General features: G+C 48.4%; 8 protein-coding genes across 8 annotated transcripts; 4 read left to right on the top strand and 4 right to left on the bottom strand.

Annotated features, from left to right (window-relative positions):
• Positions 1-243: 243 nt before the first annotated feature.
• N7479_011430 (putative NADH-ubiquinone oxidoreductase 12 kda subunit) lies at positions 244-733 on the top strand (the record flags this gene model as incomplete). Its single annotated transcript, XM_057259121.1, has 2 exons — positions 244-469; positions 648-733. The coding sequence occupies 2 exons, from the start codon at positions 244-246 to the stop codon at positions 731-733; spliced, it is 312 nt and encodes a 103-aa protein (XP_057106579.1).
• A 482-nt stretch (positions 734-1,215) lies between these two features.
• Positions 1,216-2,890, bottom strand: N7479_011429 (pH-signaling protein PalC; the record flags this gene model as incomplete). The annotated part of the gene is made up of 2 exons (XM_057259120.1): positions 1,216-1,470; positions 1,544-2,890. 2 exons carry the CDS (start codon positions 2,888-2,890, stop codon positions 1,216-1,218), a joined length of 1,602 nt encoding a protein of 533 aa, XP_057106578.1.
• Positions 2,891-4,284: 1,394 nt separating this feature from the next.
• N7479_011428 (uncharacterized protein) lies at positions 4,285-4,892 on the bottom strand (the record flags this gene model as incomplete). Its single annotated transcript, XM_057259119.1, has 2 exons — positions 4,285-4,399; positions 4,453-4,892. The coding sequence occupies 2 exons, from the start codon at positions 4,890-4,892 to the stop codon at positions 4,285-4,287; spliced, it is 555 nt and encodes a 184-aa protein (XP_057106577.1).
• A 1,372-nt stretch (positions 4,893-6,264) lies between these two features.
• N7479_011427 (uncharacterized protein) lies at positions 6,265-6,666 on the top strand (the record flags this gene model as incomplete). Its single annotated transcript, XM_057259118.1, has 1 exon — positions 6,265-6,666. One exon carries the CDS (start codon positions 6,265-6,267, stop codon positions 6,664-6,666), a length of 402 nt encoding a protein of 133 aa, XP_057106576.1.
• Positions 6,667-6,972: 306 nt separating this feature from the next.
• N7479_011426 (glycoside hydrolase family 16 protein) lies at positions 6,973-8,275 on the bottom strand (the record flags this gene model as incomplete). Its single annotated transcript, XM_057259117.1, has 2 exons — positions 6,973-7,857; positions 7,916-8,275. 2 exons carry the CDS (start codon positions 8,273-8,275, stop codon positions 6,973-6,975), a joined length of 1,245 nt encoding a protein of 414 aa, XP_057106575.1.
• A 1,440-nt stretch (positions 8,276-9,715) lies between these two features.
• N7479_011425 (glycoside hydrolase family 16 protein) lies at positions 9,716-10,880 on the top strand (the record flags this gene model as incomplete). The annotated part of the gene is made up of 2 exons (XM_057259116.1): positions 9,716-10,527; positions 10,583-10,880. The coding sequence occupies 2 exons, from the start codon at positions 9,716-9,718 to the stop codon at positions 10,878-10,880; spliced, it is 1,110 nt and encodes a 369-aa protein (XP_057106574.1).
• A 945-nt stretch (positions 10,881-11,825) lies between these two features.
• Positions 11,826-12,473, bottom strand: N7479_011424 (Bromodomain associated domain protein; the record flags this gene model as incomplete). Its single annotated transcript, XM_057259115.1, has 1 exon — positions 11,826-12,473. The coding sequence occupies one exon, from the start codon at positions 12,471-12,473 to the stop codon at positions 11,826-11,828; it is 648 nt and encodes a 215-aa protein (XP_057106573.1).
• Positions 12,474-12,751: 278 nt separating this feature from the next.
• N7479_011423 (transcription initiation factor TFIID subunit 7 family protein) lies at positions 12,752-14,179 on the top strand (the record flags this gene model as incomplete). The annotated part of the gene is made up of 1 exon (XM_057259114.1): positions 12,752-14,179. The coding sequence occupies one exon, from the start codon at positions 12,752-12,754 to the stop codon at positions 14,177-14,179; it is 1,428 nt and encodes a 475-aa protein (XP_057106572.1).
• Positions 14,180-14,185: the final 6 nt, after the last annotated feature.

Below are 14,185 nucleotides of genomic sequence, written 5' to 3'. Positions count from 1 at the left end.
GACCTGCGTAGAAGGCCCCCTCCGTCTCCCGCAGGAAAGCACCAGTGACCGCCCTCGTCCCACCCAATCACAAACTAGGTAATCCAACCTTCAAGATCAACGTCCCAGACGACCGCATCAAGCAGCCCTCCAAAAGAACGACTCTCTCCCAACAAACCTTGCTGCCATTGTCCTCCCCCCAAGCAAGCAACTACCTCACCACACCCGAGCCTCACTCAAATCCATACAAACCAACTACCCACAATGCCAACCGCCGAGTCCGCCGCGTTCCTCGCCAAAAAACCCACCGTCGCTCCGACCTACGAGGGTGTCGACTTCGAGGACAACGTCGCAGTCCACAACGCTCGCGATGCCATTATCCGCGAGCAGTGGGTTCGCAGCATGATGGCGCGTCTAGTCGGCGAGGAATTGGGCAAGTGCTATGCGCGCGAGGGCGTGAACCACCTTGAGAAGTGTGGTGTTTTCCGAGGTGGGTTGTTTTCCGTCTTGAGTATCTACGCTACATATGCATATTCCGGGGATTGAAATCCAGGATTATGCGGGTGTTTTGTCCCTGTGAAATACCCGGATTTGACTGGGTTGAGGACCTATGTGCATTGCTTTTATTTATTTTGGATGCGTTATATTGACCTATATATCTTCTGCAGAGAAGTACTTCGAGCTCCTCAAGGACCGCAAGATTAAGGGTTACCTCGGACAGGAGAAGAACCGCTTTGGTGGAGAATCGGCATAAGCGTTTCTTCTTTTCTTGCGTGTTCAGCTATGCGATTGCGTTTCGAGACTCGGGTTTAACGGGTGACACCAACACCGCGGGGACTGGAAAATTTTGATGCCGAGATGAAATAGTCGGCTTTGGACGGAAACCTCCATGGTTTCAATTCGGTTCTTTCCAAACTTGATCTTATAGCCACCCAGATCGGGTTTGTGTTGGAGAAGACGAAAGATGGCAGATGAGGGTCTGGAGATTACCCTCTTTGTGCGCTTGTCCGTTTGTACTGTACATAATATCACTTTGTTTGATCAATCTTCCTTTTCCCCCTACGATGTTGGATTGCTGTTCAAAGAGGTCGTAGTAAATCAGTGACCCACCCTCGGTCCAAGGATGCCAATACTGTATCCTCACCGAGCCCTTGTGGTTATCCTTATACCGCTAAGTAAATGCTAAATTGAGTATATACCTACACATCCCCTACTATACCTAGGTGTCGGGATTCTTCAATAATAAACGCTTGAGGCGGTTGCACTTCGGTCCGGGAATCCCCCCGGAGGTGCGCGGCCTGCATCGTCCTCGCTATCGTCGTCGCTTCCAACTTGAATATCGTGTTTCTCATCTGGTGGAGCACGCATCCGCATGAGCTGATCCTGATCTAAAGAAGGGGGCTGGTATGGTGCGGGTGGGGAGTGAATATCACGACCCGAAGGGAGATTAGACAACAATGGTGCAGACGGTGGGATGAGTTGGGTGTTGATCTGTACTGAGTCAATAATCCATACATATTTAGGGCTGGCGGGGTCGTGGGGCATAAAAAAAGGGTTGACTCACTATGTCATTCATTTTGACCCATTTTGCCTCAAGCATCAAGATGACTCGTCCCTCCTCGTCACGACCAGCATCATCACCCGCATCCAATGGGCCCTTTTCGCTGCGACTGCCGCCAGCATCCTTAGTGACTCGACGTTCTTCACGCCGCTCTGTCCACTCTCGCTTTAAACGCGACAGTCCGCCCTTCGCAGAACCTCCCGAGCTAGCACCGGCTTCCTCCGCAGACCCTCCACGTAAGCCGAGTGGAGTGTGTGCAGCTCGCAACCACGCAATACCTTCACCAACTTTGCCTGATAGCTCAGCATCTACACCAAAGAAACGACAGGCACGTGCCCGGGCAACGCGAGCCAAAACTCTAGCATAGCCGACCAGGTCTTCATCCACACGGCCTGCACGACCGGAAGTAGATCCAACAGCACCTAGACCTGCAGCCGCTTGTTCGGCGTACTCTGCAGCACGAACACAGAGTCTTGCAAACAGTAAGGCACGTACTTTCGGGATTTGAGGTGCATGGACCATCCACTCTTTATCATTCGGATTGCGCGACTGGATACACGCCACAACATACGCATCATCCTTAAGAACAGCCAGTAATGTAGCCTCAGCCAGGGCTAGAGAGGATAGAGCTGACTGCGTACCGGACTCGAGCTCCGGCACTGTCGACACGGTAGCCGCGGTGAAAATCGGCAAGGACGCAAGCAGATTGTGCACCGAGCTAGCCTGTAGTAGATACCGCGTGGCGGTCTGCACAGCAGCAGTACGGACCTCCGCAGAAGGGGTAGATGGTGCGTACAGTGTAGCTAGGATTCCAACGCGCGCCATCCTACTCAATACATAGCCCAGAGTTGTGAGCGTAAAGGCCAATTCGAAGTGGATGCCTCGGCCAGACACTCGCCCATTCCGCGTGCGGATACCGGTTCCGCCTGCATTATTGCCACCGGAGCCGAGATTCAATCCGGCCGAGGATGAGAGAGTACATCTCCATGCTGACTGTATCTCCGCACGGATGGTGATATCGACTACTTCGCCGGTGCGGAGATTCGTTCCGCCTGACGTGTAGCCGTCTTGTGGGGCAGAGGAATATGCATCTGTTCGAACGGAGCGACCATTCAACCCATCTGAGATGGCAAATAGGTAGGGGATGTATTCATTCAAGGCGGACAGAACTGTGGGTAAGTGAGCATCCTGGCGGGGGCCGCGGGGTAAGCGCTTGTGGGCCTTTAGTGCGAGGCGGAGAGCATGGCGGGTTGTTGAGGCTGATTGGGGGAGGGAGGGGTGAGTAGTAGAGAAGATAAATGATTGAAACGAGAGAGGCGAGGTGGTTGGAAGGATAAATGCGTAGACCATGGTGAACTGGGGAGTTGGTGAAGGGAGGACCGAGGAATCGGGAGCTGATGTCACTGCCAAGATTCAGGGCTTGGGACTTCGCTTTTTGAAATACTTCCAAGGTTGGAATATAAACATAATAATGTAATGCTATACTGTATGTATATACTATTCAATATTGCAAGTCTTATTTACCCAATTAGCTAAAATAGTTACATAGTATAAACGAGCGTATCAACAAAACTGATGATTCTAACTAAACCGAAAGTCCACCAAAATCGAACAAAATTTCATATCAGGGGGCTGGCCCTGGTACCCCTGGTGCCCATGGTGGTGCTACTGCTGGTCCTGCTGGCCCCCGGCCCTGGCCCCGCTGCCGGTACCGGATGGAGTGGAACATTTGGTAACGGGCGGATGTTCATCACGTACATATTCACCTGGGGCACATTCATTTGGTTCGGGTGAATTTCGTTAAAATAGGTCCGACCCGAACCATCAGGAGCCGAGGCCGAATACATTCTGTATCGGACCCATGGCCCATTCAATCGGGCTGGCTGTGCCCCGCCATGGTTCTCCAGTATAGCTACTTACACCGGTTGCCATATTGGGGCCATATAGGACATGGTAGGTGAATCGAACAGGTTAATCTCAAATCGCATGCAGATGAAAGGGACAGACGACCCGTCAGCGACGAGCATTCTCAAGGCACCTATCACTTGTGGAGGAGGGGGATTTCCAGCCGCATCGAGATTTTGATTCAATAATTCGTTTACATCGCTTCGATTTATCTGCATGATACTAGCCCCAGTATCATCCACGAAAGAGAATTGAACAGGCACAGGTTGTGGCAATGCAGGCGTCCTTGGCAGTCTCAAGCAGATGTTCATCTTCAAATAACGTTAGAGACAAAAACATCGTTATTGGCATCTGAACTCACATCACTACCAGAGAGTACATCTCCTCCGGGTCGTGGCTCAGCTACCCATTGTACTAATTGGGGAGTCAGGCCTGGTCCTTCAAGCTACATATGTTAGTTTTCGACTAGTTAAAGCGTTGAAGGAGACATACTCCTTCTACCCAAAAGCCTTTGCGAGCGTCATGTTCAGCACTGATGAATTCGAATTCATCCCATTTGAAAGGTCTCGGCTGGCAGACTTGAGCGCCTCTAACCCAATAGGTAACAAGACCTGGATTGAACCTTAGTTGGCCCGAGAGATATGCTTCTATGATGCTTTCCACATTATCAGCCAGCTCAAACTCGTCACTCCCACTCTTCAGCCATTCCAAAATGGCCCTGAGGTTTTGCAAGCGTTCGACGACGAGCCAACTCAAACCAGCAGGCTCCAGGGCCATCATCGTACTAATTATCGAATTAGAAAAAACCCCCCTGGTAAGATAAATGTTCCCGGGAATGCTCACTCGCGATGTTTCTTCGTTCCCAATAATTCGTTCAGCTTAATCTGAAACTGACCGACCACGATATTATCACTGATACGCTCATAACATCTTGCTATTTGGGCTTCCAAATCCCTAAATAACACAGATTAATTTTCTTGCATTCTGATATAGCGGGAAACACGTACTCTGGGTCAAGATCGGGTTCATCGTAATTAAAACCTTTTGGCAGATCCTCCATGTAGACAATTGGATTTGTTGCCGGCCTCTGCCATCTTGTCTGTCGTTTGGGCCGTACCGGCGGTGGTGGGATTCTCGATTCATAAGATACTTTCAGATCCAATGCAAGTGCAACCGGATCCAAAGGCTCGGGCAAAATGACAGGAATAGTTCCAGGAGCAAGAGTATCTTCGGCAATTGGGTCTATCTTCGACTGCTTCTGTTTGCCTTTTTTTTGGGGGGCCGAACTAGGCATATTCTTGCTCATTGAATCTTCATCGGAGTCATCATTCTTTTTGTCCTTTTTTCCGGTCAAGGCTTCAGATCGAGTCTTCCTCTTTTTTGTCGGAGAAGTGAGGGCGTAGTGACCCTCTGGCTTCTGAGCAGCGGCTCGCCGAGGACGATCCATTCCAAAGATGATGGTGATAAGAAATAGATGAGATGCTCGATGTGCAGAAGCTTAGTGCAGAAATGTTCGAAGTTGGAATTTGAGAAAAATATTTGTACTTCAAGACTATATACACTGCATATTACCATACTAAAACAAAGAACTAGAGAGAAGAAATGCCCCCTAGACTCAAAAGCGACGCTGTGATAGAAAGAATTAGTTGGCGAACATGGTTGAATTCTACGTGAAAGAATATGAGAAACCCAGGTCCTCTAACTATCAATGTCATTGGCCAATGTACCAAGTGTATCCAACTTGTTTCTTTTTTTAAATTCTTGCATTTCATGTGAGATAATCATAGGGGTCTATTTAGCCTTTCTTTAATAATATTTTTGAAGAGGAAACACTGAGAGGCTGTCTGTTTTATTTGGCGAGTGTCATTCACACTTAAGAGGCTCCGAAGAACAGTGTGTTCATTCAAGAATTAGTTATCAAAACTTCTACGCTCAAGTGAAAACACAAAATTTCTCAAATATACTTGAGCGCCCTTGCAAGACGTAGATTTAACGATGGTAAAATCCGCCTTCTGGTAGATGAGCTAAACCAAAGATAAAGAAATCACTACCGCGGAGTACTGCCTTCTGATGTGTTTAGTGTCACATCTCAGAGCCTTTTTGTAAGACTGCGTTGTATCATTGAGGCTGGGAATTGTCGTATTCTGTATGATTCCGTGTTGCAGCACAAAAGAATAACAGAGGTACGGTTTCACTATGGTGTCTGATGAAAACAGGAGATGTTTTCAGTTTATATCTTCTCAAAGAGTTTTATTGTGAAGCTGAGAAATTACCAAAGGAAGGCTGCTACTGCGAGAAATAGAGCTAGGTCATGTCTCCTTTAGATTTAATATTGCCCGCAAACAGCGCTCTGCCATGCAATGTGAACACGGATTGAATAGAAAATCGAGTACACTAACTTTCATGCGCAAGGCTTTCTTGCACTTCCGTTATGTCTTGCTTTTCATTTCCACTTGAAGGTCACATCTCCTGTCCCACTGGTTTTGGATTAGTTGTCACAGAAAAAAGCAACGAGAAAACTTGATTCATTGAGGGATTACGACTTCGAACGCATGGGAATAACCAAAGGTATTCCAAAACAATGAAGTTTCAATTGCTTTGACTGTCTCTTTCTAGCCAAGTAATATCTTTGAAATTCTACCTATTCAGGTAGGTAGTGATAAGTATCCTTGGTCCCACATCAGCTTGGGACTTTTTATTCAATTTTATATTTAGCTTTAATAGGCGATTTGTATCCTAATACTCACTTTTAGCTGAGCTGAAAACTGACTAGAAAACTGGATATATCTATCTGCATTACTAACATTCCATCCACAACAATGTCCCCGATCCCAATATTTGGAACGGGTCTTGAGGCAGAATACACCAACATAGTCCAAATTGTGGAAACCCAGATTGAAACTTTGACATACAAGGCATGGAGGCGCTACGAAGTGATTGAGAAACTAGATAGTCTTTGTCGCGAGCTGGTATTCCAGGCAACCTGCGATGAACGCAAGCCTCGCAGCCATCTTCTTGGGTATGCCCAATTCCAACGCTTCTCCATGACACTCAGACTTTGCTTACCTGAGGCAATCCTGGTTCTTACCAGTGACTGGACCAGTTACCAGGTAAGTAATCGGTCATTTGACTGGATGAGAGAGGATGAGATTGAGTATAGCGCAGCATGTATCCTCAAGGAGGCGCTTTTCGCCGCGCAATCAACTGACTGGTATCTCTGAGGCGGGCTGCTCTGACGTTTGATCCACTACTGAATACCTTTATCAATCTCAATTAACCATTTCCCTCGGTTCCTAGATACTACTATAATTGATCTATTTCGTGTACTTTGTTCCCCCTCCAAGGAGTACGTAAAATCCACGTATTACGATATTCAACGCTGCTAGTTATGGCACTTTTTAAAGTCCCAGTGGAGTTTGAATTGAGTGATTCGTAGCGGGCCTTTCAAAGACTCTGGTGACTACAAAAGATTCATGGATATAAGATCCATATGGAAAGACCTAATCCAAGTATCCCTTGGATAATGCTCAAACACAGAGAACCCAAGTCCATATCTGCATAAATCCCACTATGAGTGTCAGAAGTGCGAGATAACCCGAACCCAGGGCACAAGCAGAATTGAAGGAACCGGTGGTCGAGGTGATAGCACTAGTACTCGACTTGAAAGTCGTGCTAACTGTGGTCAAAGGGCTCACTGCTGATGTTGAATTGGAACGCGTGACAGTGCTTTTGGTCTCAGCAGATGTGGTCATGTGGAGGGTGCTGGTGGCACTGGAAGAATTGGTCGTAGCGCCCGAGTTCAAACTTGAATTGATGGTTGGGACGGCGGAAATCCCATTTTGCGATGTGGAAGATGCGATTGTAGCAGATGAAACCGTAGATGACGAACCCAGTGAGGCAACATCGGTGGTTGAGGTACCCGAATGGATCGAAATCGAAGTCTTGCTCGAGGAGACGTCGCTATGTATCTCGACACTCTCAGCAGAGCCAGATTTATCGGAATATACATAGTTCTCTGCCGGGGTGTAGTTGACAATCTCAACTGACTTGACGTACATCGTGAATGGCCCCTTAGAGTAATCAGTCTCTCCGCCAGCCCAGTCGATTGCGCCCTTGAGTTTGCTTGGATTTGTTTTGCTCGGATCGTCTCCCGCCCAGATACCAATTCGAACACGCATCGGTGTCTGTGGGAAGCGAGTTCCTCCTTTCGCATCAGCATAATCAACGGTCCGAACAACGGTGCCATCAATCGACCATGACACTTTATCCTTGGCCCAGATCAAAGTGTATTTATGGAATAATTCTTGCGGGGTCGTCACCGGCTGCCAGGTCCAGCGATTGTAATCTTCACTGTTGTCACCCTTGCCGAAGTAATTTGTCTGTATTTTGTCGGTAGAACCACCCAGTGTTTCCTATATAATTATCATTAGATACTATTCCTAAGGGGAATGAATGTAAGTGAAAACTTACCCAGTCAATCTCATCATTGTCGTCTGACAGCATGTAGACAGAACTGACAATGCCAGTGCCAGGGGACGCCTTCATCTCAACAGAGACTTCACCATAGAAGATGTAGTAGTCTGTGACAATTGTCGGAGCATCGCCTTGCTTATGGATGGTGAGCTCTGCACCCTGAGAACCCGTGCCCACTGCTCCACCAATTGTTGTCCATTCATTCAAAGCCGAAGTCTGTGTCAAGTCATAGCTGATATGACTTTTGGTGTTGCCCTTGTTGAATGGGCAAGTTTTGACGAAGGCATTGCAGTCTGGGGCTTTCTGGGCAAGAACGATTGTGGCAGCCAGGGCCGCATAAACGAGACTACACTTCATGTTTGATATGGATCAGTTGGTATGGCAAACAGACGTGTCTCTTCGAGGGGAGAGAGACGAGATGAGAAATCACAAGTTGACAACCTTGGAAGTTGAAAATTGATTTGTAAACAAAGCAAACATATTGGGGTTCACGAGAGAGATAGGAAAGAGCAAAACACGACCCAACTGTTTGTATTTGTGAGCGCGTTTGGTTTTCACGAAAGCAGTAAGGTTCTGTTTTAGGATTTGCATCTAGGTCGATGGACTAACTGGACAGTCGAAAATAGGCATTGGAAGATTTATAAAGCAGAGGGAAATATGATTGAATTTCTATAAAGGTAGTGGGACTGACAGTCTCTATCCATTCCCTCTGTGCTGAAAGACAGGGCTAGCGGGGCCTCGAGATAGAGCGAGTCCAACTACTTTGGCAAGGACATCACTTGCCTGCCATTTCCTGGGGCCAATTCTCAACTAAGAGAATGCTTCCTGGCTACAGATGGCCTAGGGAAGTGAAGTGCTTGTCAAAGTAGTTGAACTCGATCCAAGTCGGTTCCCCATTAGTGTTGGGATGGTCCTATATTGCGCGAATCTTGTTAGGAGAAGGAAAACAGTTGATCGGTGGCTTTTCTAAGGTTATTACCTTCATTTCGATAGAAGATTGCACAAATTCGCCCAACCTAAGGTTCAGCAGAAGAGAAAATCACGAACGAAAGAGGAATCTGAAGAGGTGAGCTCGACATTTTAAATACTCTCCAGGGCTGTTTCATGATTTTAATAATAACCCTTTGGGTTGTTCTCATTTTCCCTTTCCAATTTTTAATTTCCTCATCATCTCTGTTTCTCAGCAGGCATAGCCAATGAACGGATATTATTCCTGATCTGTTCCTTAGAGCGGATGCTGGTGGGATAAACAAAGTAGCATGGCCAATCAGCATCGTAAAAAAAGCCACCTAATTACGTTGTCAGTGGGTCTTTAACAGACAGCTAACGCGAAGAGGCAGGTTAATTTGCGCTAAGGAGCTAGTACCTGGTATATAGTGCAGAGCCAAGCTTCGCAAAAAGCTTTGCCTCGGACTCGGAGATAACATCAGTCCCCATATCTTCAACCTCAACTGGATGAGTCGTCTGCGACACTTTTTTGGCGCTAAGCTCGACTAAGTATGGACAAATTTCTAATTACAGCTCGTGTTGTTCATGGCTTTAGCCTGCTATCTCGCTTATTGACCTCCCTAATCTCGCTTTTGCTAGCAGTCATGGCGAGTTTTTCAGCTGTACAAACCCCCCTCCAAAGACACTCCTATCTCCTTTCCTAGATGACCTTCCATAGAGGTTGAATTCTGCACATCAATTCCCTCCCTCTGTCCTGATACTTCCCTTATAGAACTTGCGCTATAAAGCGGTGCAGTGAGGGTACTAGGATCAAGCTGGACATAGCTCTTGGTGTAGATCTCCGAAATCATGAGATCATGGTTCCCGTTCTTCCTTTTGGCCCTGACCACTATTGCCAGGGTCAGCAACGCCGAATACACTGGAACAGAGTGCAACCCAATCAACAAGACATGCAGTGCGGATCCCGCGCTCGGAACTGAGCACACATGGCTGTTCAACTCAACCATTGACAGCGAGCTCTGGGACATGAAGACCGGAACCCTGGACTACACATCCGAAGGAGCTGAGTTCACCATCCAAACTGAAAACGCCTCGACTCTCCTAGTATCCAACTTTTATATCTTTTTCGGTGTGATGGAAGCGCACATCAAGATGGCGAAGGGAGCCGGCATTATCAGCAGCGTTATCCTACAGTCGGACGACCTCGACGAGATTGACTGGGAGTGGGTTGGTTATAACACGAGCGGAGTGCAATCGAATTTCTTTGGCAAGGGAAACACAACCACGAGTGACCGGGGCGGATATCATGCGGTTGCAAATGCAGATACCGAGTTCCACAACTACACCACGTACTGGGACAAAGACCGTCTTGAATGGTGGATCGATGGTGACTTGATGCGGACAGTGAAATACTCTGAGCCATTGGCCGTGTATGGCAAAAACTACCCCCAAACGCCTTGTCAGGTCAAGGTTAGTAATTGGCCGGTTGGAGTCAAGGGACAGTCGCAAGGCAATCTCGATTGGGGCGGTGGTTTGGTTGACTGGTCTGATGTTCCGTTCACTATGACCGTATCAAAGATCCGCGTTCAGGACTTCTCCACTGGAAAGGAGTACAAGTATACCGGGCATACGGGCACGTATGAGAGTATTGAGGTGGTCAGGTGAGTTTTCTGGAGGCCAGAATTCAATGACATCGGGACTTACTCCAGATCGCAGTGGAAACTCAACCGCCCAAACACAACTTGACAAGGAACCAGCCAAGACCCTGTCCCAGAAATGGGATGATCTTGGCTCAGGGGCTCATATCGGTGTGTACTGCGGTGCGGCTGTTGTTGGTGCTCTTCTCATTGGCGCCTTTGTATTCTATTGTTTGAAGCAACGCCGGAGCGGTCGTCTACAACGCGCCTTGAACGATGGTGCATACAGCGCAGAGCTCACGACGTTAGAGGAGTCGAAGTTGAGATGGAGACAAAGTGAACTGCGTAGCAAAGGCAGCTATCAGGCGGTTCCTTAGCTGGGGTAGTTGATTTGTATATTATTTTTCGTTCATCTTTGTTAACTAATGTTTCAAATGCTTGTATATCCGTGTATTTAAGGAATTCAGTGGAGGACTCTGGGGAAGTGCCTGATTCACTAGGACACTTTCAGCTCTACTACCTATAGAGCCAATTACGGTGCGAATAAGGAACCTAGAGATTTGACTAGCTGAGGCTTCAAATACATGGGGTTTTTTGAGTTTGTCCTAGGCCGCTGCATCGGTAGTTAATATTGATCGTCAATACTATAGATACCAAGAGTTCGCTATTCGCCACTCGAAGATTTGATATTGCTTGAAGTGGCTTTAAGCTGACATAAAACAACTATGGACCCGTGGACGTATGGATAGATCCCATGGTGTGTGTCCTGATGCAATTCCAAGGACAGGCAGAAATGCCACATCAGAATTCAACATGTATGATCCACGCAGGATATGATTATGATATCCGCTCAAATGCCCAGATGCAAACATAAGTGAAGATGGGCCAGAAAATTGAGTCAAAATGATTATCAATCCCCAACTAAATGAGATCCTAGCAATTTGCACCTCCCAAAACGGAGTGAATCCGCTTGCAACTCTCCACCGGGCTTTCATACCCATCCCAGTATATACAGTGGTAATGCATAGGTAGAGTTCTGGTGGCTGAGCTATAAAGAGGGTTGTCTCATTTGAAGAGCAATGTGGAGGCGGTGATTATGCCTCGAGTCAAGTCGGAACAATGTCGCTGGCCACTGGGGAGGTTGATTGTCCCAGCAGATGGTGGCGGGGGACTGTTTGCGTTTCAAATAGGGAAGTAGAGATGAAAGACAATCTGACCGGAAAGGTGACGTGTCGGGCCCTGATCTGAGCACATTGGTGAAGTAGAAATCCAAGCTTGACTCTTTCAAAAATCAAGCATTCCATGAGGCCGTGTTCAGGCCTTCACCCCTCCATAGCTTGATCCTCGGAGAGGTGACTTGGCGCGCTGCTGACACCTGAGCTATCACTGTCCGTTGGCTCTGAAGCTCTGGCACGAATCTGCGCACCCCAATCTTGAATGCTGGGCGCACCACCCTCTATGATGACCGGGTGTTCCTCGGCGTGTTTTCCTAGGACGGTTCCAGCGTAACGAGATTCCTCACCAGTCTTACTATGTTTCTTCTTCAATGCAGTCAAGTAATCCTCCTTTTCAACAGCGTCAGGATCCACCATGTCCCCCTCACTGGGCACAAAGCCGGCAACACGTCGGATTTCACGGTGGACAGGACCAGTGATCCAGCTGAGGAAAGCATCAAGACCTCGCATATCTTCTTCTCCCTGCCATTCCTCTTCCCATTCACGTAATTGTGGTCGGATAGCTCCTGCGTCCTGCAGAGCTTGGTATATGTCTTCGAGGCCGGGAACTGGGTCATATGGGTGCGCATTTGCGGCATGCTCCGCTGCAGATGAGGCGAGAATCATCAAATACCGTCCAGTCAGATCCTGGATAGATTCCAAGACGGAGGGGCGTGTTGAGTGGAAGCCTTGAGCACGCAGGATTTGGATGATTGGAGGGCGGAGGAGAGCGTTGTGAAGGTTTGGGCCTGACATTATGGACAGGCAAGAGCAGAGGAATTTCTTGATGAGATGAAAGGAACGATTAATAGATCATCGGCCAAGAGAGTTGGAGTGAGATCGCAAGGTCAGTGTGAAAAAAAGCAAAGGAGATTAGAAGAGACGGACGTGCGGTGTTGGCGCGCCGCAATCCAAAGCGGAGAATTCCATCTTTCCGCGCGACCTCAGTTGCTTCACCTACACATCCTCCATTCTCTCATATCTCCTAGTATCTTCACACTTGCTACCTCTCGGGTAGCTCTCATATCAGCACTATGCCTTTAAAGATCAAATTCTCAAGGAGGCCAGACCCCCCGCCAGCTGAAGAACCAGCGCCAGTACCTGCACCCGCACCCGTGCCTACACCTGCACCAGCCGAAACTCCTCAACCTCCGCGCAAGCTCACCCTGAAGATCGCACGAAAAACACACCCCGAGAGTGAAGAGAAACCAAAGAAGAAGAAATCGACAAAGAAGCGACCGGCCGAAAGCCTCGCGCTGCCCGAGCTCGAACCCGAACCGGAACCTGAGACAAGCCAACAAGGTCCCAAGCGGATAAAGCTAATCCCATCCAAGAAGCCTGCCTTGCAATCGATCCGCATCAAAAACAAGGGAATCGTTCCCAACCGACCGGTTGGCGTTGGCTACGACTCTGAAGCCTCGGACACCGAAAATGATCCTGCCATTGAAGAACAATTCATCTTACGGATGCTCCCAGGAGAGGACTGCGAGCATATAAAGAAACTGATGAACGACAAGACCTTCAAGTCAAGCGAGTTCGGTCTCAAACCACTCACCCGTGAGGGCCGGCGCGCCATCGTGAAGGTTCGCGACCACCAATATGCGGCAGCCCTGGTGGATCTACCCTGCATCATTGAGGGCATGAAAAGTTGGGATCGGCGAGGCTGGTACAAGTCAGCAGATATCTGTCAAATGCTCTTGGTGCTAGGGCGCGTCAATAGTGACCAAGAAGCTATGGACTACCCACTTCCCCCGGACGTTGAGTGCCCCGATGAAAAGACACTTCAATACCCACACGGTCTCGCACCACCCCTCCGCTGGGTTCGCAAACGGCGATTCCGCGACCGCGTTAGCACGCGCACAATTGAGCAAGTTGAAAAGGCCGTGGAAGAACTCATGGCCCAGGACGAAAATTCGATTTTCCCTCCTAAGTTCGAGTTAGTGGACAGCACATCCCTGAATCGCGTCGAGGGCTTAGTGCAATCAGGGGCCTACGAAGATGAATATGATGATGAGCAAGATGCATACGGCGAAGCGGAAGAAGACATGATGGACGACTTTGAGGATGCCCTTGCTGCCGAGATGGAAGCTGCATTGGCAGCTGGCGATGATGAGGCACCGGGGGCGGGGACAGAGCATGCAGACACTTCATCTATGCAACATTTCACGCCAGCTGAAGGACAGACCGAACGCGGCGACACTTCTGCCGATGAGAGCAATATATCCGACGAGGACGAGCAAGATGAACTAGACGACGATCAAATCGAGCAGCAGCAACAACTCCAGCAACAACGTGAGGAAGTCGCCGAGTTGGAATCTCTCATCCGAACTGAAACAGCACAGTGGGAGAAGGTGCAGAATCATATTTTGCGCAACAAGATGGGCCGACGTATCCAGGAATTGAAGAAGGATCTGCAGCTAAAGAAGGTCTCCATGGGCATGCCAGCCGGGGACGACATCTGATCTCCA

This window comes from Penicillium vulpinum (genome assembly GCF_028829585.1).
Source record: "Penicillium vulpinum strain IBT 29486 chromosome Unknown utg000004l_segment0_segment0, whole genome shotgun sequence".
Taxonomy (NCBI): domain Eukaryota; kingdom Fungi; phylum Ascomycota; class Eurotiomycetes; order Eurotiales; family Aspergillaceae; genus Penicillium; species Penicillium vulpinum.
Note: the sequence above shows the minus strand (reverse complement) of the source record. Positions and strands in the feature narration are given on the sequence as shown.